Source organism: Neofelis nebulosa, chromosome 6 (assembly GCF_028018385.1).
Source record: "Neofelis nebulosa isolate mNeoNeb1 chromosome 6, mNeoNeb1.pri, whole genome shotgun sequence".
Taxonomy (NCBI): domain Eukaryota; kingdom Metazoa; phylum Chordata; class Mammalia; order Carnivora; family Felidae; genus Neofelis; species Neofelis nebulosa.
The window spans coordinates 90,815,429-90,841,239 of record NC_080787.1 but is presented as its reverse complement, the minus strand read 5'-3'; the positions used below and the strand labels follow the sequence as shown (position 1 = coordinate 90,841,239).

General features: G+C 38.8%; 1 protein-coding gene and 1 long non-coding RNA gene across 16 annotated transcripts in view; one reads left to right on the top strand and one right to left on the bottom strand.

Annotated features, from left to right (window-relative positions):
• KLHL32 (kelch like family member 32) overlaps positions 1-25,811 on the bottom strand; it is a 241,027-nt gene that overhangs the window by 123,845 nt on the left and 91,371 nt on the right. For all 14 annotated transcript variants that reach the window (XM_058734760.1, XM_058734766.1, XM_058734767.1 and 11 more), the window contains one exon: positions 20,526-20,633. In XM_058734760.1, coding sequence (XP_058590743.1) covers positions 20,526-20,633 — 108 coding nt within the window. The remainder of the gene's footprint in view (positions 1-20,525; positions 20,634-25,811) is intronic.
• Positions 8,452-24,551, top strand: LOC131514582 (uncharacterized). 2 transcript variants are annotated; one of them, XR_009263140.1, is made up of 2 exons: positions 8,452-8,541; positions 24,175-24,551. It is a non-coding gene; the product is annotated as an uncharacterized LOC131514582 (long non-coding RNA). The 2 variants fall into 2 exon arrangements; XR_009263141.1 differs by lacking the exon at positions 8,452-8,541 and adding an exon at positions 8,835-8,924.

The following is a 25,811-nucleotide window of genomic DNA, read 5'->3' as shown; positions in this document are numbered from 1 at the left end:
TTTAAGTAAAGGTAACCTATGGGTTGGGTGAGGTATATAATGAATTTGTGATTTGATTATTAAGTCTTTATGTTACAAATTTTGTCAGGTGGCTTTCCTCCAAATATACCAGTACACTTATACAAATTTCTAAAGGATCTCAATATTAAACTTTTAAAAATACTAATTTATCTTCAATTTATAGAAAAAAAAGAATCCATGTATTCTTTTCCATGTATTGGAATACGAAAAGAGAGAAAACAAAGCTGATTTTCATGATATTTTTCAAGAATGTTAAAAGCCACAAAGGTAAAATAATAAAAATATCCTAGTAAAAAAAGAAAAGTGTGGAAATTGCTTTGAGATTCTATAATTTTTCTTCCTAAGTTTATACATCCTCATCTGGTTAATTTGAAATTTCTAAGGTTACAGGCAGGTTACAGAAGCACGCCCTTCTCCAGGATGCTGAGAAGAAACCTAAAAATAAATAAGGACACTAAGACTCCACTGCCAGGAAAACTACATGCTGCCTTGTCTGCAAAAATTTCACTTAGGACCATTAATGCAATTTAGAGGATGTTTCTGTCTATAGATGTTGCTGCTGGGACTAGTTCTTCCTTTCCTATTTTAGGACATGCCACAGGATGACAGATGAAATACTCCAGCTAGGTGCTCGAGGAGAGACAGAAGAAAAAAATCAAAAGGAATTATGAAGCTGTGGTGTAATTAATGCTACAACAGGGGTAGGCACACAGGGCTGTAGGAGTACTTGGCTGAAGACAATTCATTTCACCGAACTTGTGAAATAATTCTTCATATGAAAAAACTTGGTTCTTTTATAGTGTATGAACAACCCCCATCCCTTTCTTTTGGCTCCTTCTCCATTAGCATGATCCTGGCATTTCAAAGCTCTGAGATCAATAGGTCTGTCAGACAGTCATTTCCAACATAGTTTTCTTCATTATGTTTAAATTAATAAAATATATTATTTAACAAAATGTAAAGTTAAATTATACATACTTGCATTACCTAGAAAAATATGGCCCAATTATTTGAAAAAGCAGAACAAATTTTTGATAGTTTCTAAGAGAAATAAGCAGTCCCAGCTATTAAATATAATGAAACATGAAAGTCATTACAGGTTATAAGAAAAGCCGAATTAATTATTAAGACTTACTTTTATAACCAGTGTTCTTTCAAGTGTGATGAACATGGGAGGGTTCATCCCACAGAGCTTTATTAGTGAAGCTGGGCTTCTCCACACAGAGCTAGTTTCTTACAATGCTAATATGACCAAACAAGAAAAAAAATTACTAAAAAATGCTGACATCCAAAGATGGAAGGGCTCTGCAAGAATGAATAGGGCTAATTCCAATGTTCACTTATAGTTGGCTACTACTTTGTCACTGCTAGGTACTCAAGCACAAATAAAAACAAAGAACCCGAGGAGATGATTATGCTATGGGGTAATTCATGCCAAAACAGTGGTGGCCACAGTATGCTAAAAGAGCTCTTCACTGTGAATGCCTCATTTCATAGAAAAATATTTCTATTTTTCACATGAAAAATATCATTCATATCCAGTTTCATTTGGGAAATCCCTTGTATTTGCTTTATGAAGAATGGAGGTAAACTATGGCTGTAGGGTCCACTGTAGGAATGTGGGCAAGTCATTAACAGGTTTGTTTTTAGCACTGTTGTACAAAAAATGGGAGATGACTACTACTTACTTGCATAAAGTCTTCATAAGGATAAAATGAGATAACCCAAGTAAAATTCTTAGAATAATGCCTGGTATTTTTTATTCAATTCCATAAAAAAAATAAATCTACTTCACAAATAATTATCCCCTATTGCCAGTTTGTATACTGCCCACCATGTACCGGGTACCTTGTGAGGTAATTTCATAGGTTTTCTTTCCTTCTCACACCCTTTCCCACTCATCACTCCTGCAAGGTAAATATCACGCCCACATGCCAAATGAAGAAACTGAGGGCAGAGAAATTCACCCATTCAATTAGCAAACCTTTTCTGAGTGTTTACAATATTCCAGGCACCTTTCTAGGAACTGTGGATATGATTATAAACAAAACAAACAAGTTCCCTTGTTGCATGGTGCTCATAGTCTAGGTTTTGGCCATCGGGGTAGACTGCAGGGCTACCGATTGGCAAGAGAAAAACAAGGGGAGAAAGGTTTGGAGGAAGGATCACCAGTTTCATTTCGGGATATGTTAAGTTTGTAATGCCTATTAGTCATCCAAATGGAGATATCGAAATACGGAAAGATATGAGTTTAGTTGACAAGCTACAAGCCCCATACCAAATTTTTTTCCAATCACATATTTTTGTATGACCTATGAGCTAAAAATAGTTTAAGAAAAACTTTTCTACTTGCATTTTTCAAAATTTAGTTTTATTTTTTCTAATAAAATTTCTTTTTGAGAGCACTTTTAAATTCACAACAAATTGAGCAGAAAGTACACAAAGTCTCTTATACCTCCTGCCCCCAACACATGCATAACCTCCCCCATTATCAACATCTCCCACCAGAGTGATACAGTAGTTACAACTGATTAACCTACATTAATACATTCTCATCACCCAAAGTCCACAGCTTACATTATGTTCACTCCAGATGTTAGGTTTGGATAAACGTATAATGACATCTAACCACCATTATAGTATCAAAGTTTTTTTACTGCCCTAAAAATCCTCTGTACTCCACCCTATTCCTCCCTTCCCACCCCCCAGCCCCTGAAAACCACTGATCTTTTTACTCCATAGTTTTTCCTTTTCCAGGATGTCATATGCAGTTGACCTTTGAACAACAGGTGTTTGAACTGCATAGGTCCACTTATATGTGGAATTTTTTTGATAAATATAGTATAGTATTATAATGTATACTCTCATGATTTGCTTAATAGCATTCTTTTCTCTATATCACTTTATTGTAATATTATAGTATAAAATACATATATAGAATTTGTGTTTATACTATGGGAAAGGCTTCTGGTCAACATTAGGCTATTAGTAGTTATGTTTTGTGGAAGTGAAAAGTTCTACATGATTGTCAACTGCATGAGGAAGGAGACGGTGCCCGTAACCCTCACTTTATTCAAGGGTCAACTGCAACTGGCCTCCCAAATTATGCAACCTTTTCAGATTCGCTATTTTCAGTTACTAATATGTTTATGTTTAAGTTTCCTCTATGTCTTTTCATGGCTTGATAGCTCATTTTTTCTTAGCACTGGATCATATTCCATTGTCTGGATTTACTATAGTTTATCCATTGACCTGCTGACGGACACCTTGCTTGCTTCCAGCTTTTGGCAATTAAGAATAAAGCTGCTATAAACATCCATGTGCAGGATTTTGTGTGGACATTAAGTTTTCAACTCCTCTGGGTAAATACCAAGAAGTGTGATTGCTGGATTGTATGGTAAGAACATGTTTAGTTTTGTAATGTTCTCCCAGTTCGTGGCTCATATTGTCATTCTCTTGACATTGACTTTTGCAGTACAGTTTTTAATTTCAATGAAGTTAAATTTATCCATTCTTTCCTTCATGGGTCATGCCTCTGGTGCTATATCTAAAAAGTCATTACTACACCCTAAGTTATCTGAGTGTCTCCTATTACCTTCTAGCAGTTTTACAGTTTCGCATTTTACATTTAGGGTTGGTGATTCATTGTGAATTACCTTTGGTGAAGAATGTAAAGTCTTTGTCTAGATTCATTTTTTTTTTTTTTTTTGCATGTGGATGTCTAATTGTTCCGTCACCATTTGTTTAAAAGACTATCTTTTATCCGTTATATTATCTTTGTTTCTTTGTCAAAGACCAGTTGACCACACTTATGTGAGTCTACTTCTGGGTTCTCTATTCTGTTCTATTGATCTGTGTGGCTATTCTTTCACCACTACCACACTGTTTTGATTACAGTACCTTTAGAGTAACTCTTGAAGTCAGGTAATGCCAGTCTTCCAACTTTGTTCTTCTGCTTCAATATTTTGTTAGTCATCCTTGGTCTTTTGCCTCTCCGTATAAACTTTGGAATCCCTTTGTTGATACCCACAAGATAACTTGCTAGGATTATGATTACAGTGAATCTATAGGTCAAATTAGGAAATTGGGAAGAACTGACATCTTAACAACAGGAGTCTTCCTACTCATGAACATCAGCATGAACATGAACACAGAATATCTCTCCATTTGGTTCTTTTGATTTCTTCTGTCAGAGTTTTATAATTTTCCTCATATAGATTTTGTTCATATTTTGTTAGATTTATTTCTAAATATTTCAGTTTTGGGGTTACTAATATCTAAGAATGGTTTTAACTTTTTAAAATAGTTGGGAAAAAACAAAAGTTTGATACTGGCATACCTCAGAGGTACTGTATGTTCATACCACAATAAAGCGAATATTGCAATAAAACAAGCCAAATGAATTTTTTGATTTGCCAGTGCATATAAAAGTTATGTTCACAACATACTGTGGTCTGTTAACCGTGTAGTAGCATTATGTCTAAAAAGCAATGTACATACCTTAATTTAAAAATACTTTACTGTTGGGGTGCCTAGGTGGCTCCTGACTTCAGCTCCTGAAGCTCCTGAAGCTTCTGACTTCAGCTCAGGTCATGATCTCACAGTTCATGAGTTCAAGCCTCACATTGGGCTCTGTGCTGACAGCTCAGAGACTGGAGCCTGCTTTGGATTCTGTATCTCCCTCTCTCTCTGCCCCTCCCCCACTCCCACTCTGTCTCTCTCTCAAAAATAAACATTAAACATTTTTTAATATAGTATCACCAAAATCCACACCCGAAAAACAAATAATCCAATGAAGAAATGGGCAGAAGACATAGACACTTATCCATAGAAGACATCCAGATGGCCAACAGACACATGAAATGATGCTCAACATCACTCATCATCAGGGAAATACAAATCAAAGCCACACAGAGATACCACCTCACACCGCTCAGAGTGGCTAAAATGAATAAATCAGGAAACTATGGATGCTGGCGAGGATGTGAAGAAATGGGAACCTCTTGCACTGTTGGTAGGAATGCAAACTGGTGCAGCCGCTCTAAAAAACAGTGTGGTGGTTCCTCAAAAAGTTAAAAATAGAACTACTCTATGACCCAGCAATAGCAATGCTAGGAATTTATCCAAAGGATAAAGGAGTGCTGATTCGTAGGGGCACATGCACCCCAGTATCTACAGCAGCACTTTCAAAAACTGCCAAATTATGGAAAAAGCCTAAATGTCCATCAACTGATGAATAGATAAAGAATATGTGGTTTAAACATACAATGGGATACTACTTAGCAATGAGAAAGGATAAAATCACGCCATTTGCAGCAACATGGATGGAACTGGAGGGTATTATGCTAAGTGAAATAAGTCAGTCAGAGAAAGATATCATGTTTTCACTCATATGTGGATCTTAAGAAACTTAACAGAACATCAGAGGGGAAGGGAAAGGGGGAAAAAAAGTTACAAACAGAGAGGCAGGGAGGCAAACCATAAGAGACTCTTAAATACAGAGAAAAAACTGATGGTTGATGAGGTTGGGGGGAGAGGGGAAAGTGGGTGATGGGCATTGAGGAGGGCACTTGTTGGGATGAGCACTGGGTGTTGTATGTAAGCCAATATGAAAATACACTATATTAAAAATAATAATATATAATAAATAAAAAGTAAAAAAATAATAAAGATTTAATCTGAAAAAAATTTTAGTTTTTTTAAAAATAAAAAAAAAATTAAAATACTGTTAAAAAATGCTAACCATTAAAAAATGCTAACCATTGTCTGAGGAGACCGGCAAGTCATAATCTTTTTTTCTGGTGGCGGTCTTACCTTGATGTTTATGGCTGATGACCAATTAGGTGGTCGTTGCTAAAGGCTGGTGTGGCTATAGCAATTTCTTATAATAAGACAAAGTTTGCTACATCAATGGATTCTTCGTTTCATGAATGATTTTTCTGTAGCATCTGATGCTGCTTGATAGCATTTTACCCCCAGCAGAATTTCTTTCAAAATTGGAGTCAATCCTCTCAAATGTTGCCATAGCTTTATCAACTAAGTGCGTGTAATATTCTAAAGCCTTTGTTGTTATTTCAACAATCTTCACAGCATCTTCACCAGGAGTAGATTCCATTTCAAGAAACAACTTTCCTTCCCCATCCATGAGAAGCAGCTCCTCATCCACTCAAGTTTGATCATGAGCTTGCAGCAGTGCAGTCCCATCTTCAGGCTCCACTTCTAATTCTAGTTCTCTTGCTATTTTCACCACAGCTGCAGCTATTTCTTCCACTGGAGTCTTCAAGCCCACCAAGTCATCCACGAGGGCTGGAGTCAGCTTCTTCCATACTCCTGTTAAAGTTGATATTTTGATCTCTTCCCATGAATCATGAATGTTTTTCATGGCATCTAGAATGTTGAATCCTTTCCAGAAGCTTTTCAATTTACTTTCCCAGATCCATCAGAGGAATCACTATCTATGGCAGCCAGAGCCTTAATGAAATGTATTTCTAAAATAATAAAACTTAAAAGTTGAAATTACCCCTGCATCCATGGACTGCAGAATAGATGTTGTGTTGTGTTAGGAGGCATGAAAACAAGATTCATCTCACTGCACATCTCTATCAGAGCTCTTGGTGACCAGGTACATTGTCAATGGTCAATAATACTTTGAAAGGAATCTTTTTTTCTGAGCATTACGTCTCAACAGTGGACTTAAAATGTTCAGGTAACTATGCTGCAAACAGATGTGTTGTCATCCAGGCTTTGTTGTTCCAGGTACACAGCACAGGAAGAGTGGATTTAGCATCATTCTTAAGGGCCCTAGGATTTTCAGAATGTTAAATTGAGCACTGGCTTCAACTTAAATCCACCAGCTGAATCAGCCCCTAACAAAAGAGTTAGCATGTCCTTTGAAGTTTTAAAGCCAGGCATTGACCTCTCCTTTCTAGCTATGAAAATCCTAGATGGCATCTTCTTCCAATATAAAACTGCATTGAAAATCTGTTACTCACTGTTTCCACCTTAATTATCTTAGCTAGATCTCCTGGATAACTTGCTGCAGCTTCTACATCAGCACATATTACTTCAACTTGAACTTTCATGTTATGAAGATGGCTTCTTTTCTTAAACCACTTGAACAAACCTCTGCTAGCTTTGAACTTTTATTCTGCAGCTTCCTCACCTCTCCTGGCCTTCATAGAACTGAAGAGAGTTAAGGGCTTGCTCTGGATTAGACTTTGGCTTTAGGGGATGTTGTAGCTGGTCTGATCATCTCTCCAGACCACTAAAATCTTCTCCACATCAGCAATTAGGCTGTTTTGCTTTGTTACCACTCATGTGTTTTTCACTGGAATAGCACTTCCAATTTCTTTCAAGACAAAACACAATTTAGATAATTGTTTGATGCAAGAGGCCTAGCCTTTGGCCTATCTTGGCTTTCAATATGCCTTACTTACTAAGCTTAATCATTTCTAGCTTGAGATTCTTCCTATTACTTGAACACTTAGAGGCCAATGTAGGGAGATGAACTAGTTTAATTTCAATATAAGGAGGCTCAAGGACAAGGAGAAAGACAGAGGAATGGCCAGTCAGCGGAGCAGTCAGAACATACACAACACTTATCCATTAAGTTTCCCATTTTCTATGGATGCAGTTCATGACACCCCAAAACAATTACAACACACCGAAGATCATTGATCACAGATCACCATAACAAATAAAATAGTCGTGAAGAAGTTTGAAATGTTGCAAGAATTATCGAAATGTGACACAGAGACACAAAGTGAGCAAACACTGTTGGGAAAATGGCACCAAGAGACTTGCTGGACACAGACTTGCCACAGACCTTCAATTGCTGAAAAAACAAAGCTGCAAAGTGCAACAAAGCGAAGCACAAAAAATGAAATGTGCCTGTATTGCATTATGTGAAAAAGATATGAAATTCAAATTTCAGTATCCGAAAAAAATTCATTTTATCAGAACACAGCCATTCCATCTACTGGAACATAGCACATTCATTTACATATTTGTCTCTGGCTGTTTTCATGCTACAGAGCAGGGTTGAGTAGTTGCAACAGAGCTTTATCTGGCCTGCAGAGACGAATTCTTTACTTTCAGGCACTTCACAGAGAGAGTATTCCAATCCCTGGTCTGCAGTATAAGTGGGGACTGGGAGCCAATAGTATAATATTATATAAAATATTGTGGCTCTGGATGACAACACAAAGGAAACCAGTTAAACTAAATAGGAGGAACCTGACACATGAGGAATTCAGAACCTATAGAGGGAAAGGAGCAAGCAGTCATCTGGAAGGGAATGATGGGGAGGGTACCTAAGGGGCACAGAATGTGGTGTCACAAAAGCCAAGAGAGAAAAGCCTTCAATGGAGAGGCAGGTTGACTGCACTGAATGAAGCTGAGATGACATGGTGACATTATGTAATTGGCTTGGCAATACCTGTGACTGTCAAAAGCAATTTCAGTGGAATGATGGAAGTCTCTAGACTTGATGAGTGAAAAAATGAGTGAAAATGAGTAAATGTAAGTGCATACAACATTTTTCATAAGTTCTTCTGTGAAGGCAAGTAGAGAAACAAGTAGTAGCTGAAGGGGAATATATGAACAAGAAAGGGAATTTGAAACATGAGCAATAGAGCATGTTTATACGCTTGTGGGGATGTTCCAACGGAGAAGGAGAAAGTGACGACAGAAGAGACAGACACTTTCGGGAGTGAAGCCTGAGAGGAACAGAGGGAATATGATCCAGAGCTTATGTGGAGAGGTTAATTTTTGACAGAGCAAGGATACCTCTTCCACCATGGAAGACAGAAATACACAGAACAAGTGCACAGGAACAGGGGACTGGGGATTTGATGGTGAAAAGATGCCGATCTTCCTGTCTGCACCTATCTTCACAAAGGAAGGTGAGTTTTCCTTGTGCTTGGTATACTGGAAGTAGGGTAATGGGGTGAGGGGTGGGCAGGGTTTGAGAAGAGAGAAGAAATGAGAAAAGCACCAGGAAGAAGAGGAAAGCAAATTAACTTGGAAACCAATTAGCACTGTCTGGCAAAGATGAGTTTCCATCCAAGATTTGGAATCGTGGATTTGAAGTGAAATGGTAACTTTCCCCAGCAACTACAGAGCTGATACTTACAGTAGGATGCACTAGATAATTCTCCAAAGTTGCCACAGACTGGAATCAGGCTTGGTTCCCCCTAAGGTCAGTGGCTATATTCTTTGGGCTGTGCCAAACTGTTTCTACCCTGACAGATTCATGCAAGGCTATGATCGATTTTTCAAGAGCTGTATCTATTCAATTACCATAGATCATATAGGTATTATTTTTCTCCCCGCAAAGCAAAATGCAAATTAGCCTGTTATTTTTCAGGTAGTACTCTATGAAGGCTCAATTATTCATTCTCCTATTATAACTTTTGGAGCATCAAACATCCCCAGGCACTTCACTATGTTCCAAATATTTTAGGCCCCTAGTAATCCATTTCCAATAATGCAATGGTGTGCTGATGTGGCATTTCTAACCACTATTCAATCCACTCTGAGAAAGCATTCATCATGTATTTTTTTTTTCTTCAGTGCATCCCTAGCATCTAGTAAGTTCTTAACACAAAGTAGGTGCTCATTAAGTATTTGATGAGTTAGTGGCTCTCAATTTGAAAATAAACTATAAATGGATGCTTTTTTTTTTTTCAACGTTTATTTATTTATTTTTGGGACAGAGAGAGACAGAGCATGAACGGGGGAGGGGCAGAGAGAGAGGGAGACACAGAATCGGAAACAGGCTCCAGGCTCCGAGCCATCAGCCCAGAGCCTGACGCGGGGCTTGAACTCACGGACCGCGAGATCGTGACCTGGCTGAAGTCGGACGCTTAACCGACTGCGCCACCCAGGCGCCCCTAAATGGATGCTTTTAATGAAGTGTGCAAAAGAAATAAAATACTCACAAGTTAACTTAGGACATTCAGAGTGTTCAGATTAGTCCTTCATTTGAATGTCTGCGTCATTATTCTATTCAAATGGAAAATGTATTCATAATATAAATCTTCTCAAAACTTCTGGTTGGCCAGTTGTTTTTTATCTTGAAATCAACCACAGAGACTATATATTTTTGCTACCAGGTTGTTTTCTTTTTAAACATCCTACATTTGGAATTGTAAAACTTCAACGTGGTTCTACTGGATACAAATACTAAATGCTTCCAGCAGAGGGCTCAAGTATTCTATTTTAAGGGGAAAAGTTTAGAAAGCTTGTTGTCCAACAGCAGCCATTGCAAAACTCCTTCAGAAGGCAGTTCTCACAAAAAATACTTTTCTCCTTTTGACCAAGTAATTCTAGGTCTGTGAATTTATTTAAAATAATCCAAATGAATGAAAAAACTAGATTACAATAAGGCAGCATTTATGGATAAATGTACTTTTATCTAATTCCAGAGAAAAAATTAAGTAAATTATAGTCACAAAAATCTATATAAAACTACTTAGGCATATGGGTAAAGGCCAGAAAAAGAAAAATAAACCAGGGAAACAACATATAATGTGTAAATAAGTTAGGTTTTGGGTGAACAGAATTTGGATGAATATTATTTTTCATTTTTATTCCTATTTAGTGAATATTATTTTTCATTTTTATTCCTATTTAGGTTCATGTAAACATTTTGGGTGATTTTTAAAAAATTTTTATTTTATGGGGTGCCTGGGTGGCTCAGTCGGTTAAGCGTCCAACTTAGGCTCAGGTCATGATCTCGCAGTTTGTGAGTTCGAGCCCCACATGGGGCTCTGTGCTGACAGCTTGGAGCCTGGAGCCTCAGATTCCATGTCTCCTCCTCTCTCTGCCCCCCCCCCCATACTCATGCTCTGTCTCTGTCTCTCAATACTAAATAAACGTTAAAAAAAATTAAAATGTTTATTTTGAGAGAGAGAGAGAGAAGCAGAGTGAGAGAAAGGGAGGGGCAAGGGAGGGGGGCAGAGAATCCCAAGCATGCGCTGTGCAGACAGGGACCCTGACACGGGGCTGGAATTCATAAACGGTGAGATTATGACCTAAACTGAAGCTAGATGCTTAACTGACTGAGCCACCCAGGCACCCCTTGGGTGATTTTTTTTTTTTTTATTTTAAAAGATGAAAAACGATATGCCCTATTTTTAGTGCTGAAAACAAGGATGGAAAAAACTTTAGAAAGCAAGTGGAATGGTTTATTTATGGAACAACTTGGGAATTTGCAGACACTTCATTTTCAAAAGCAGGACTAATAGGGTGTGTTACCACTTTATTCGTGCCCACAAAAAACATTAGAGTACCTCCGGGATTTCAAAGACTTCGGAGGTTCCCAATCTCTTCACTTACCCTATTTATTTATTTATTTATTTATTTATTTATTTATTTATTTATTTATAAATAGGATCTGAGGCATCAATACAAGCATTTAAAAATTAGGAACATAAGCCACTCAACCTAAGAGAAAACAGGAAACAAAAAGTAATATGAGATCAGGAAAGGAGGGGTATACATACATGTGTTTTTATACCCTTATAACTATTGAAAGTAGGTCACAAACATGGCTCTAAGCTTTCTAGCATCAAACTAAAAAAGAAATGTAACCTAATATGAGAAAAAAAGATACAAATACTAAAGTGAATGCTAGCTTCTCCAGGCCCTGAGATCTAATGGAAATTTCCCTGCAGACATTAAGAGTGTCATTGGAAGACTTACCTGTTGCTACTGTTAATACCATCAAAAATATATTTTATCATGTGGCGCCTGGGTGGCTCAGTCAATTAAGCGTCCAACTTCAGCTCAGGTCATGATCTCATGGTTCTGTGGGTTCGAGCCCTGCATCAGGCTCTGTGCTGACAGCTCAGAGCCTGGAGCCTGCTTCAGATTCTGTGTCTCCCTCTCTCTCTGCCCCTCCCCTGCTCACACTCTATCTACCAAAAATGAATAAATGTTTAAAAAAAATTTTTAAATGTATTTTGCATAAGAATTAAAAGTTAATGAAGAGATTCTTTAAAACTCAGACATTCGATTTTCTGATTATCTACCTTGATCCAGGTATAAAATTTAGAACAGCTGATCAGTGGTTCTTAACCTTCTAGGGAACAGCAGAGAAATTTGTGCAGGTATTTTTGGTTGTCCCAGTAGAAGGGACACTATTGGCATTTACTGGGTGGTGGCCAAGGATGCTAGATGTCATGCAATGTACAGGGCAGTCACCAACCACAAAAATGCCCTATGTCCTGCACATCTGAATGGCCTGCTGGACGTGCACAGAAGTGAAAAACTTATTTATAAAAGTCTGAGCCCAGAATCTAGCTCTGTTTTACATATAAGCACAATTTGTTTTTTGTTTGGTATCAAGATAAACTGAATTTTCCAGGAGTGCTACCACAATAAAAGCCAAGAAAAGTCTCCTGTTTTGTTTTGTATGTAATTTTACTATTTTAGAAAATCGTTTCATTATATTTTCTGAAAGAGTTCTGCCCCAGCATATATATACTGAACATATTATTGTTGTTACACTTTCTCTCTATTTATTCTTCATAGATGGTTAAGATTTCTTATTGATATGTAGAGTAATTTATGTAGGTAAGTTATACTGTCTAAGAATTTCATTTCAGGATAACCTAAGACATTCAATGCTGTCTTTTTATATTAAGGCCTGACAGATGAGGTTGAGAACCACCAAGCCTGATAGACAGACTGTGTATCTTCTGGAAACCCATTATGAATATAATTTCTCCCAAATGAACCTTTAGTAAGAGTTGTCCCAGAAACCAGGCTGAGGCTGGAGTGTAATTATGCTCTTTTGCTGAATCAGGGGAAAAGCTGATGTACTTTAAAAGGTCATCGATAGGCTGACATCTTCTTATGAAAATTAATAAGCTAATCAAGTTCCTCCATGAAATAAACTGTTAACCTCCCTCCACTCACAGCTGACTTGATGGAGCACCTAAAGGAAGGGTAGGATTTCCTTAGGGGAGGATTCAGAGTGCCGCCAATGTTCACAAATTCCAATGATCAAGAAAGAACACTGTTTCGAAATTCTGCTTTGATTTCTGCTTAGAAATATTCTAAAACAAGAGTTACTGCTCATCCACCACAGCAAAGGAAAAATATGAAATGAACACCATAAAATGTAAAATGTTTGGCAACGATTTGGATGCCAAAACATCCAAAAGAAACAAGTGCATAGAAGTGCAAAATCTACCCTGAATTAACTAAGTGGGTTGACCTACTATTTTAAGTTGCTGGATATTAGCCGATTCTACTCTAGAGGACATTGGCTAGAAAAGGACTGACTGTTTATTGCCCCACTTATGACAACAGAGCCATTATCAAGAGCATACAGGAAATACTTCTTTCCATTCCTTATACTGGCAGTAGAGGGAGGGTGGGAGGTAGAATTGGAAGGAGAGTAAAGACAGGCAACAAATCCAGCTCATTTGAATTGAGTATATAATACAGAGAAGATTAAAACACAAAGGGGCCACACTCATCCTTGTCATCTAATGCTATCTCAGATATCCAGAGACCCTAATCATGTTCTCACTATGCACGTTCTCTACACAAGTTCAAGCACCGTGGCCCACAAATGGGTTCCTCAGCACGGAATTAATGCCAAGAAAGATCAAATACACTATTGGCATATTGTTTAAACACATTTTGTTTTCCTAACTGACTGAGTTTCATAATGTCTCAAAGGAAAATATCTATGCCTAAAATGGGACTCTCGGGGTGCCTGGATGGCTCAGTTAAGCGTCCAACCCTTGCTTTCTGCTACGGTCATGATCTCACTATTCTTGGGTTCGAGCCCTGCTCGGGGCTCTGAGCTGACAGCGCAGAGCCTGCTTGGGATTCTCTCTCACACTGTCTGACCCTCCCCTGCTCATGCTCCCTCTCTCTCAAAAATAAGTAAACAAACACTTTAAAATTTTTAAAAAATAAAATGTGACTCTCACTCAAGTAGAATGCTAGACTAATGTAACTGAGGTCTGACTCCATTTCTGATGTTTGCCTACTGACAGCTTTCAAGCCCCAGCCCTCTCTCTTTCCTGTTTGCCCCGCACCTGGGGAAAAGTTCAGGAAAGATTGAGTGCTCTCTTCCTTGGTGCTGGTAGGAGTTCAAACCACATGAGCTCCTGCCTGAGTGGAGAATCCTCCAGCCCCAACCCCTAACCACAACAAAAGTCAAGGCCAATCACCCCCTACACGCCCTCTGAAGCCATCTTGGGCCTGCTTAAGAGCCACCCTGCTCTCCCCAGAAGGCCTCATTATGTGAGTAATAAACCTTTTTATATCCTCTTGGCACGTGTGTGGCATTACCAGTCTTAACATCTGAATCAAATTTTGCATTGGTTAGGGAGCCATTCTGTTTTTGCAGAGTGATTATGGGACACCTCGGAAACCCAAACTTGCAAATTATTAAGGAAGAGTCTGGAAACTTAAAAAAAAAAAATCAAAGTATCAGTTTTATTACCAAATGAAAGCAGATCTCAGAAGTGTGTGGCAATTATACTTCATTACACAGAGATATTTTAGATGTGGATATGCTGAGCAAATGGCTTTATAATTCCTGCAGTATAAACTACGCCTGAGTACATTCTGACCAGACGGCACAAATACGGGAGAACAGGCTGGCATGAAGTAGAGACTGTTAATTAGAACTGGTCCTGCTCTACATGGAGGAGGTCCTCCCATATGACTTCACTTTGTGTGAATCAACTGTTCCCTTTAAAGAACAGATGGGCCTCCAGGCCAGGGAGTGCTTGGGTTCTTGGTCCTCAGCTGAGAAAAGTAAGCTTCTGGGGGTCAGTCAGGACACAGACTTTTGAAATCTCACTTTTCATTTTTTTCACAAGAGAAGATTAGGTCCCCAACCTGTCCTTACCACTTTTGACCACCAAAACATGTCAAGGTTTATTGTTTTACTTAACAACTTAGGAAGCCATGAAAATTCCATTTGGCATATGGTTCTTGTCTGTCAAGTCAGTTGATTGCTTCCTGTGAAACCATGAACAGGAACAGGTAACATCTTCACCCTGAAACAATAAGCCGGAAAGGGGACACACCTGCTTGTGTGTATGTTTCAATGACCCACTGATAAAACAGAAAATCTCTCCAAAGGCAAATAATGCAGAATTTCAAAGGATCCAAGGAAGCAAAAATCACTGATGACATTCAAACTTCCTTCATTTCACTCTCAAACCTTCCAGTGTGGACTCTGGCACAGCTCTGACAGGAATTAAGGGAAGGAGAAAAGGATCACTTTCTGCACAATTCAAAATATTCTTCCTCAGAATGTGGATTTAGGACTGTGGCCTCCAAAGCCTGGGGCATGGTACAAGGGCTCTAGGGGCTTTTTGCTTGCCAGGTTTCTGTAGATACTGCTAGGCGAAGAAAGGATTCTACAGCTAAAATATTTAAATCACTGAAAAGCCTTGAACATGGCTCCCCAGTGATGCATTTAAGAAAAATTTCTCCCAGATTTGTTCATGTGCTACCATTTAGTTCAACCAGGTTATGTTTATAAGCAAATCTTATGGGGACTTTTTGTGTGGAAGGTGACACATATATCCCTGAAGGGATGGTCCATGAGAAGCAGTTCCAATTAAGACTCCTGTCAGTCTGCTGCTGGGTCTAAGTGCTCAGGTCTAGAGGAAAATATTCGGCTGTGGAGAATAAATACAGTTTCGATGATCACCAAAATGGAATGCTACAGTGTATGCCATATCAGTGCCACATAAAAAAAAATAATAATGTGAACCTATTAAGGAATCAAATCAGAATCAGGAAGAAAAACCTTGCTGCACAGAGCATGAATATTAAGGGATAGTTTCCTTGAGTTTACAATTTCTGGTGCATGAAAATTTTTACATAACCACAATTATGGCTAAAACGTTTTTTTCACTTAATAGAGTATCATACTTTACTATATTTCCAAAGACTTTAAAATATTAATATTAATGGTTACACAAAATCTCCTTGTGAAGATTGTACTAAAGCATTCTCTGGATAAGAGGAAGGTAATTAGGATGGGAGTCCCAAGGACATGGGTTCTTCCATGTGATGAAGAGCCAAGGCTGGAGTTACCAAATGATAAAGAGAAAAGCAAGGGCATATGGATACCAAAGAGTCCTTTCTCTTCAGATGCCCAGATATGACATGGCTGGTTCATGGCTGACAAAGCTGGGAGTACCTGGAGGTGGGGAATTTTAAAGGAAACTACAAATGCCACTATCATTGAGTACATAGTTTCTCTCTCAAAGCTACAAGGAACAGAACGAGAGGACAGTTCTCTGGAAAGTCAGGGGAAGCTAATTAGGCTTAACCCCTTGGTCCAATCTAAGGAAGGTATTTAGCACAGTACTTGGCATACAGCCTCTCTTCCTTAACACCACCAGAGCCAGAGTGCGCCACAGTGAACTTTATTGTGGTTCTCAGCACTGTTTGCTTCCTATTTTGTCCTTAGTTACTCAAATTCCTAGGGGCCTATTCTAGGACCTTTGAGGCTGAAAGTCCTTCCAGAAGCAGGGCTCTTCTCTTTACAGAAAGGTCTTGGTGTTAACTGCTCCTCACTATCTTCTGGGCTTTCTTAGCAACACCTGCTGACTCTTGAGTGGCTGACCTCTTGTCTAGTTAGGACTGGGAATCCTCCTCCCAGGCAATGTCCCCATCAGAATCCCTTTTTGTCTCTTCTTCCTCCCTGATCTGAAACACAAATGAATTCCTGGCCAGAGCTGGAAAGTGAGCAGACTAAGGGAGGCCAAGGTAACGGGTAGTCTCTCCCACCAAATTAAGTGAGACTTTGTGTTTTCTTAGGTTTACTTTGTCCTTTCCCCGCTAAGGCAGATCTGCCCAGTGACAGTTTACATCACACCATTTGCTTCTGACCTCACTCCCAGTGCCAGCCCAGAACAGGACCTAGAGAGCAGCCTGGCTCCTTTGCCCCTCATGGCTGCTTCTGCTCTATATAGCTGTGCAGACACCCACAAGGGTTGCAATGCATCCCAGCCTCAGCACAAGCTGTGCCCCAAGAAGGGCGTGCATCTCTCATCAGTGGGAAGGCAGAATGTGTGCTTGCTCAGCCCTATGTAAGGCTTCTTAATAAGAAAAGTGCATGCATTTTCAGAGGATGTTTTAGCATTAGGGGAAAAGTTTGCCCTTTCTTTAAAATTTCTGGATGAAATCTGTGACCAAGTTTGAGAAGGCTATGCTTTAGAGCAGTATGTAGGAGGAACATGCACACGTCTTGTCACACGTGGCGGCATTCATTCATCACACCCACTCTACTTCCAATGTACCTCCCAAGACAGCAACAATTTTCAGACACTTAAAATACTTATATTTTATACTATGCCTACTACCACTGACTAAAGGTATAATCAACTGCCAGTAAAAATAGCTATCGGTAGAGAAGTTCAATGTTAACCCTCATTTTTACAAATCTATATGATGACTAAAAGACAATAGATTAGCAAATATCCACAATAGTAAAAAAACAAGAAGCGGAAGAACTATGCTTTTACTCCTGCTTCCATGTGCCAAACTCTTTGCTTAATGTTAACTTTGATTCCATAGTAAGAGAAAGCAGCTTTCTGCATTTCCCAAGCACACTGCAATTTCACGTTCTGCCATTATCTCTGTTCACATCTTAAACGGAAAACAGACTTATTATAATGTCATTTTTGGTGTTTAAGAAAACAAAGTACCATGGATGTTGTCCAAGAAAGACTATATCAATGTCCACTGTGCAGCAAAGAGTAATCATATTACCAGTGCAGCAACTTGGAGCCCTCATGAACTGAGTGTTGCAAAGGCCCCCAGGATGAGAGCAGGTCACTCTCTAAAATGTCCAAAGTGGAACAAATATGACTTAACCTTTCCTCAGTGACCTAGGACATTAAGAAAGAACAATGGATTTGAAATTAAGAAGACTGACTTGACTCACTGAGTCTGTATTCACTGGGAGAGTGATTTCAGTCATTCCCTGCACCTTCCCGGGCCCATCATCTTCACGATGGATCATTGCATTCTGCAGACCTGTCTAGAAGATGAATTCAAACAGCACACATAAAGTGCCTAGGGTAGTGTCCTTGTTCTTGCAGAAGATGCTCCATGAAATGCCAGCCCACTTCCTGTCCCTCAGCACACAATCTGAACAGATGAGTTACTGCTATATGCTGCAGGCTGGCTGCCGCTCTGTGGGTGGACACATCAGAAACAGGTCACTGGGCAGAATAAATGCAACTCTGGGTCTGGCCCTAGGGCTTGCTTTTTTTTTTTTTTTAAGCAGTTATTGGCTTTCCTTTCTCCTCATAAAAGTGGAATATGAGCATATGACTCCTAACTGATGAATATGATTGCAAACTTCTTCCCAAGCAGTTTTCTTCCTCTTCAAAAAGCCCCCTTCATAAAGTTCATGTTTCATAAATCCTTTATGCCACAGGCACTATCTATCTCTCTATATAATGTGAAAGAAACTACAAGGCAATCAAAAGCAAACAATAAGACAGCCACTTATATCTGCATGCATGTTTTAACTCAGCCTTTATAGCAATTTTTGTGCCCTTCTGTTTACTAATGATTTAAATGCTTTGCAGCCCATAGCTTCTGAGCTTAAACTTTTTCGTTATTAATGCAACTAAGTACAAAAACTACTTACTTGGGTAGTTTTATTAAAAAAACACACAAGATTTACTATTTCATTCCCACTGCATACCAGCAAAGTATGAGCTACGGGTTATCAATAGTACTTTAGGGATGGGCAAATGCGGGTGTGACTGTATCTCAGATGTGAAGAGAGAAATCTACACAAGACACAATTTAGAGCTGGCTATCTGTCTTTACATCTGTAAACCAAAAATCATATAACACATTATTGACTCAGCTCACTGGGAATCTGTTTTGGCAAATCTGTGAACAATAACTGTCCACCTGAATTTCCTAAGGCATGAAATCTGGCTGGGCTGAACCCTGAATTTGTGATCCACTTCCTTTCTATTTCCCTTTGCACCTGCTACTTGATGGATGATTTTTTTCCCTTTCTACCCACTATTTTTATTTCAGCTGCCAGACTTTGCCTCAATTATTCTATGAAACATACCTCAAACTCTACTAGCTCTAGAAAAGAAAGTGGATAATATCATACAGTTTAATAAGCCTCTAAAGAGGAAAATTTAGCAGAAAAGTGAACTCCCAACATTCTTCAAGACTCAAATACCACCTTCTCTGTGAAAGTTTGTACTGATGGCTCCAGATAATCACATCCTCCTTTTTGTCTGTACTATCTCCTGTATTCTGCTTCTATTATATCTCCCAACACAATGAGGACATGTGATTACGTGTATGGCTCTCTTCCTCACCAGGGTGTGGGCCTCCTTATTTCAGCATAGAGGATACTAAACATACGTTAAATAAAATGGAATTAAACAACCCAACTTTATAAAAGAGGATAAACATCCAGTCAGTGTGTGGATTGATTTTGAGTGGTTCTCAAATGAAAATGGGGGGTTGGAGGTAGGTAAAATGGGTGAAGAGGGTCAAAGGTACAAACTTCTAGGTTTAGATAAATAAGTCCTGGGGATGTAACATACAGCATGGTGACCATAGTTAACAATACTGTTGTATATTTGAAAGATGCTAAGAAAATAGATTTTAAAAGTCCTCACCACAAGAAAAAAATATTTGTAACTATGTGTGGTGAGGGATGTTAACTAAACTTTGGTAGGACATGTATCAAACTATTATGTTCTATACCTAAAACTAATACAATGTTATATGTCAGTTATATCTCAATTAAAAATAATTTCAAAAGGAAGGTTTTTGTGTGTTCTAATAATTGTTTCAGTAACATAAAACTAGTAAAGAACGATGATGCTTCAGACCTAGATTCATACAGTCTTTATGCAGTCTTATTTTGATTTTCTCTGATAGTCACACACTGACTCACATTCTATTAGTTCTCATCATTACTCTTTCATTAAAAAAAAGAAAATGGATGTTCTCTGGAAATACCTGTAAACTCTATGACAATTTTAATGATGAACAATTTTGGCTTTCAAACCATCACATTATAATCTATTACTTGAGACCCTGAATCTGAGATATGTGTGGAGGACAGGGTGCCAAGATGTTATACATGGCTTCTCAGGGCTTTACATTTTTTTAAGCCAATAAAGTCATGATTAAGTAATAGAGCTTCAGTAATAACAACTCAAGTTATTTTGCAAACTCATTCCCATATGACAGTTCTTTAGGGTATTTTAAAATTACACCAGCAAGCCACTGAGCTCAGATTAAAATATTATGCTCCTTGGGTCCTATTTAAAATCAAATTGCTTTACTTACCTTTCCATCATTTTAGTTATAAAATTAAGGAGACGTGAAACTTTTGTTTTAAACATCAAAATGAAAAACAAGAAAAACACCCAAATCTCATACTTCAAGGATAATCCCCTCTGGTTGGCTGGAGTTAAAATGTTAAACCTTTCAGATGACATGTGGTACCATACCTGTCCTGTGTATGCAAACTCCAGGGCCTGCTTTAAGCCAAGGCTGGTCACACCATGTAAACTGACCTCGTCAGCTCCACTTTCCACCATACAGAGACTGAACATCGCCTGAGATGGGAGAGAAAGGGAGGGATGGGGAGTTATGGAACTTAAAAAGCAAGGAAACAAGAAAAGTTCTAGAGAGACTAGGAAAGAAATACATCCCATAAATTAAAGATTGATTTTGGTTTTTGAAATGCGTCTACAAAAAGCCACTGCAAATCACTCTGTCTAAACAGAGTAACACACAAATGGCATCGCACACCTCACGCACAGAGTCCCACTTAATCCCACGGTTGTTCTCTGGGGTGGCTGTGTTGAGGCTCACTCACTGAACTCAGTCTCTCGATCTGGGGTCTCACTGCCACCATGAAATGTGGAGCACTTCCAACTTGCCAACAAGACATGGAAAGCAGCAACTTTGTCTCTTAACTTCTCTGCATATTTTCTACCTCATCTTAATGACAGACCTCATTCCTCTCACCTGCCATGTATCACACACTCTGTTCCAAGGGTTCTCAAAATGTGGCCCCTGGCCTGCCAACATCAGCATCACTGGGAACTTTAGAGTATGGATGGCGGGGGCTCCAGCCCAGACCTACTGACACAGAAACTCACAGTGGAACCCAGCGATGTGCATTGTGATAGGCCATCCAGGTGACTCTGATGTTCACTTGAGTTCTAGAACCACTAAGTTATTTACTGAAAATCAATTTGCCCCCAAACCAATTCCCCAAATGGCCAACTTACTGAAAATCAGGTCAACAGGATGATCAGTATGTCAAGTGAAAGCTTAAAAATTAAATAAAATGAAACCTTGCCAAATAAAAAAAAAATGCACTGGTTTGCTTCCTGTCCAAAAACAAAAACAAAAGATACCCACTTTTTTGTTTACACATAATTTACACAAGTGTAATTTATACACTTGTAACAAGTTTGATTTAACAGGTATAAAGAGAATATCCCCTTTTCGGTTACCAACGATGAAACGCACTTTTTAGAAAAGTATATACATCTATATAGCAAAGAATTAACCTCACCCAAAGGAAGCTCTGGTCTTTTCCCTTGGCTTCTGGAAGGTGATCACCAGACCCTTAGAACATCCTGCTTGACAGGAGTGTCTTTGTTTGTTGGAACTTTGACCAATGACAGTCTAACACCAGGATTTACAATGGTGGTTTGGGCCACACTGTATCAGTTCTGACCTCCAGAGGAAATGGAGACTAAAGGTATTAGTCTGGCCTCTAGGAGAGGCTGGAGATGAAAAGTCAATCACAATGGCAACCTGTGAGTGGGCCCCAATAAAAACTTTGGACACCAAAAGTTTGGGTATGTGTCCCTGGTTGGCAGTCCTCTGCATTTTGTCACTTAGGGTGGCTAGGAGACAATGCTATGATCCCACAGAGGCAGGATGGCCAGCAAATCTGTATGTGGTCCCTTTCTCAATTCTGTCCTATGTGTCTCTTTCCTTGTCTGATTCCAACTTGTTTCCTTTACCTGTAACAAGCCATTTCCATGAGTATAAAAGTTTTCAGCAAGTTCTGTGAGACTTCCTAGTGAATTAATGAATGTGAGAATAGTTTTAGGAACCCCTTCTAACTGGCAACTGGTATCAGAAGTGATAGAAGTCTTAAGGGGATGGTGCCTTCAGAATGTACAGTTTAGCTAACTTCATAGAGATAAAATTAAAAAGTGGGTGGGAAAAACCCCTCACTCTTCTCTATGGTAATATTTTAGTTCACACTAAATTTTTTAATTTTAGAAATGTGATTTTTTTTTTGTTTTGTCAATGTAGTAACATTCATCTCTTAGCGATTTTTGTGTTTTGATAAATCTATTTTTCATCCTCACAATTCTACACATTTTAAGTTAATATATATTGAATGGTGGTATTAATTGATGATCTATTATTCTTTCTGGAGCTCATCATTTCTGTATCACTGCATTTGAGAGTTCTGAGATCTTATAATGAATAGAATTGTCTTTGTTAGCTTCCTTTATAGTTAAAATTTTAATCGTTAGAAACACCAAATTATTACTCTCTTATCATTTGAGAAATGTAAAGAATATTTTCAATGCTTGCAACTTGAGACAATAAAAAACAATATTCAAAATATCCTAAAGGCATTGGGAGTATGTAATGTGTAACATACACAATTATATTTGCTATATTAAATAGCATTCAGAAGATTTCACTTTCAGAAATTGGCTTTATCATGAATAAATGAAATCTAACATTCTTTTAGAAACTGTTAATGGTGAATGGTCAATACGGTATATTTGGCAACATGGTTAGTGAGTGAGTTGATCTAGCTTGCTGCTAGTGCCACTGGGAGTTAAGGGACTCTGGGAATGGTTAAAAACACGATCTGAAGTCACATAATCCTTGGTTTGGTGAACCACGGTGATTAAGGGCAAATTTGTAACCAAACCATTCTGGGCTTGATTATAAACACTAGCAAGTGACTGGGACACACATGTAACCTCTCTCTGACTCAGTTTTCTTATCTAAAAAATGGGGACAATAATTGTACCCACTTCATGAACTTGTTTGAATATTAGATGACACTACATATATGAAGTGTTCAGTATATTACCTGTATAAGGCAAGGTCTTAGTGAAACTTCTATACTATAATAACAATGAAATAGAATTCTATCTCCCTTATGTATTCTTTGGTTAAAAGCAGTGATACATTAGGAACACTAGTCTCCGGGGGTTTTGTTGCTGTTGTTGTTTTACATTTTTTTAATGTCTATTTATTTTTGAGAGAGAGACAGAATGTGAGTGGGGGAGGGGCAGAGAGAGAGGGAGACACAGAATCCAACTCAGGCTCCAGGCTCTGAGCTGTCAGCGCAGAGCCCAACGTGTGGCTCAAACTCACAGACCACGAGATCATGACTTGAGCCGAAGTCAGATGCTTGATGGACCGAACCACCCAGTCCCCCTGTTGTTGTTGTTTTCAATTGAGGTGCAGCTATAGATATAAAAGGCTATCAGAAAATTGATTTTAATGTAAATGGATTCTGCTTATGCATTCGTGGAATATCTAAAATTTCAAAACTATGGACATCTGGCTGGCTCAGTCAGTAGAGTATGTGACTCTTGAATTCAGGGTCATGAGTTCAAGCCCCACATTGGCCATGGCCTACTTAAAATATTAAATAAATAAATCAGGGGCGCCTGGGTGGCGCAGTCGGTTAAGCGTCCGACTTCAGCCAGGTCACGATCTCGCGGTCCGTGAGTTCGAGCCCCGCGTCAGGCTCTGGGCTGATGGCTCGGAGCCTGGAGCCTGCTTCCGATTCTGTGTCTCCCTCTCTCTCTGCCCCTCCCCCGTTCATGCTCTGTCTCTCTCTGTCCCAAAAATAAATAAAAAACGTTGAAAAAAAATTTTAAAAAAAATCAATAAATCAATAAAATTTCAAAACTAAAAAGCACAGGTCATAATAATAAAAAGATCTTTTAATTTGTGTAATTCCGAATTTGCTTCTAGATTTCTTAGTGCCACTCTAAAAACTGAAAGAAATTCCAGTTGTTTTCCATGTCTGTTTTTTATTATGTGGCTTGTTTCAATTTTTAATATATTCCCGATATGAATTTTTTTTTTCAGATCTTCCAAGTTGTAACAGTACCTGAAATGGTGCCCAGCTGCTCTCTATCAACTCCACTGCTGACAGACATGACTCAAACTGCACAAGAGTTATCTGGGTTAATGAAATGCAAAAAGTCCCTCAGAGCAAAGGCTACAGAACAGAACAAGAGGCCAAGGGAGGTCTTTTTTTTTTTTTTTTTTTTTTTTTTGAATCTGCTTTCCTTGGGTTTTTTCAAAAGCAACCACAGCAAAGGTGGCATAGAACAGGCATCCTCAACCAGGGTGCTAGAACTGGACACCTGGCTTGGCAGAGTCGGGGACAGAACACAACCCCTTGAATAACGTACATATATCATTGTACATGTTTGAACAGGCAATAAAGGAACTCCAAATTTGTCAGTATGGCTATGTTAGAGGGTATGACTATAGAGGGAAGGAAAAGACTATTACTTTTATTTCATTTACATAGTAGTATTTGTCGTTAAAATAAATATGTGTTACCTGTGTATTTCTAACAACTGCCTTTTGAAAACTTTGTTTTAGTTTTAATATTCAGGACTCTGCAGAAAGATACATCTGATTAAAATCCTGGGTCCCATAATCCACAGTCAAGTGGCAATTTAGCTTCAACATGTGACCTTTGGCTAATGTATTAGTTTCTCTGAACCTTAGGCCCTTTATCTGTAACATAGAGATGATACAAACCTCATAGGTTGTCTTGAGGTTTAGGTACAATTATGCTTAATATCAAGCACAGTATCTGGCACAAAGTAGAAGCTTAATAAGTAGAAGCTGTTATTCTAATCCAAGCTGACTGCCCTACTTTCCCAAGTCTCTCTTCGATCTCAATTAGAATGAGAGCTAAGAAACAGCTCCTCCTCTGCCCTCTGCCCAAATCTTCTTCTTTCAAATGCTTTCCTAATGACAGCCCCACTCAAAATCCCTGTCTGGCTGTAGGACTTAACTTTTATCACATACTCCTACACCCTACGTTAAGGTCTGACCACATCATAAAAACCATCACCATTTCCACAAACACACAACCTCCATTCTGATAATCATACAGTCTTAGAAACTTAATGTTATAAGTTTAAAACATCATAATTTTTAAAAGTTACAACACCGGTTAATAAGAAGAAAAAAGGAAATTATTAAATCAATTATTATCTATGTTTGGGCTTAATAATCTTACAAGGCACCTCAATCAGAAAAAGCCTCACTGGGGGCGCCTGGGTGGCTCAGTCAGTTAAGCATCTGACTCTTGATTTCAGCTCAGATCATGATCTCATGGTAGTGAGATCGAGCCCCATGTCAGGCTCCATGCTGGCTGTGGAGCCTGCTTGGGATTCTCTCTCTCCCTCTCCCTCTGTCCCTTCCCCGCTGGGGGGTGCTTATGTGCACTCTAGCTCTCTCTAAAAGGAAGGGAAAAAAGAGAAAAAGCCTCACTGGATACCACCAAAGTAAGGAAGAACCCAGTCATTCATCAGCTTGTGAAACTTGTGAAATGTCAAGAGAACTTGTGAAACAATGTCAAGAGAGCTTCTAGAGCCCACAGGGAAGGACAAAATGTCTTTTGGTAGCAAAAGAGGTGATGGGACCATGGTGCTGTCCTTTAGCACTGAGTGTCCTGAAAAGGTAAACTGCAAGCTCAGTGA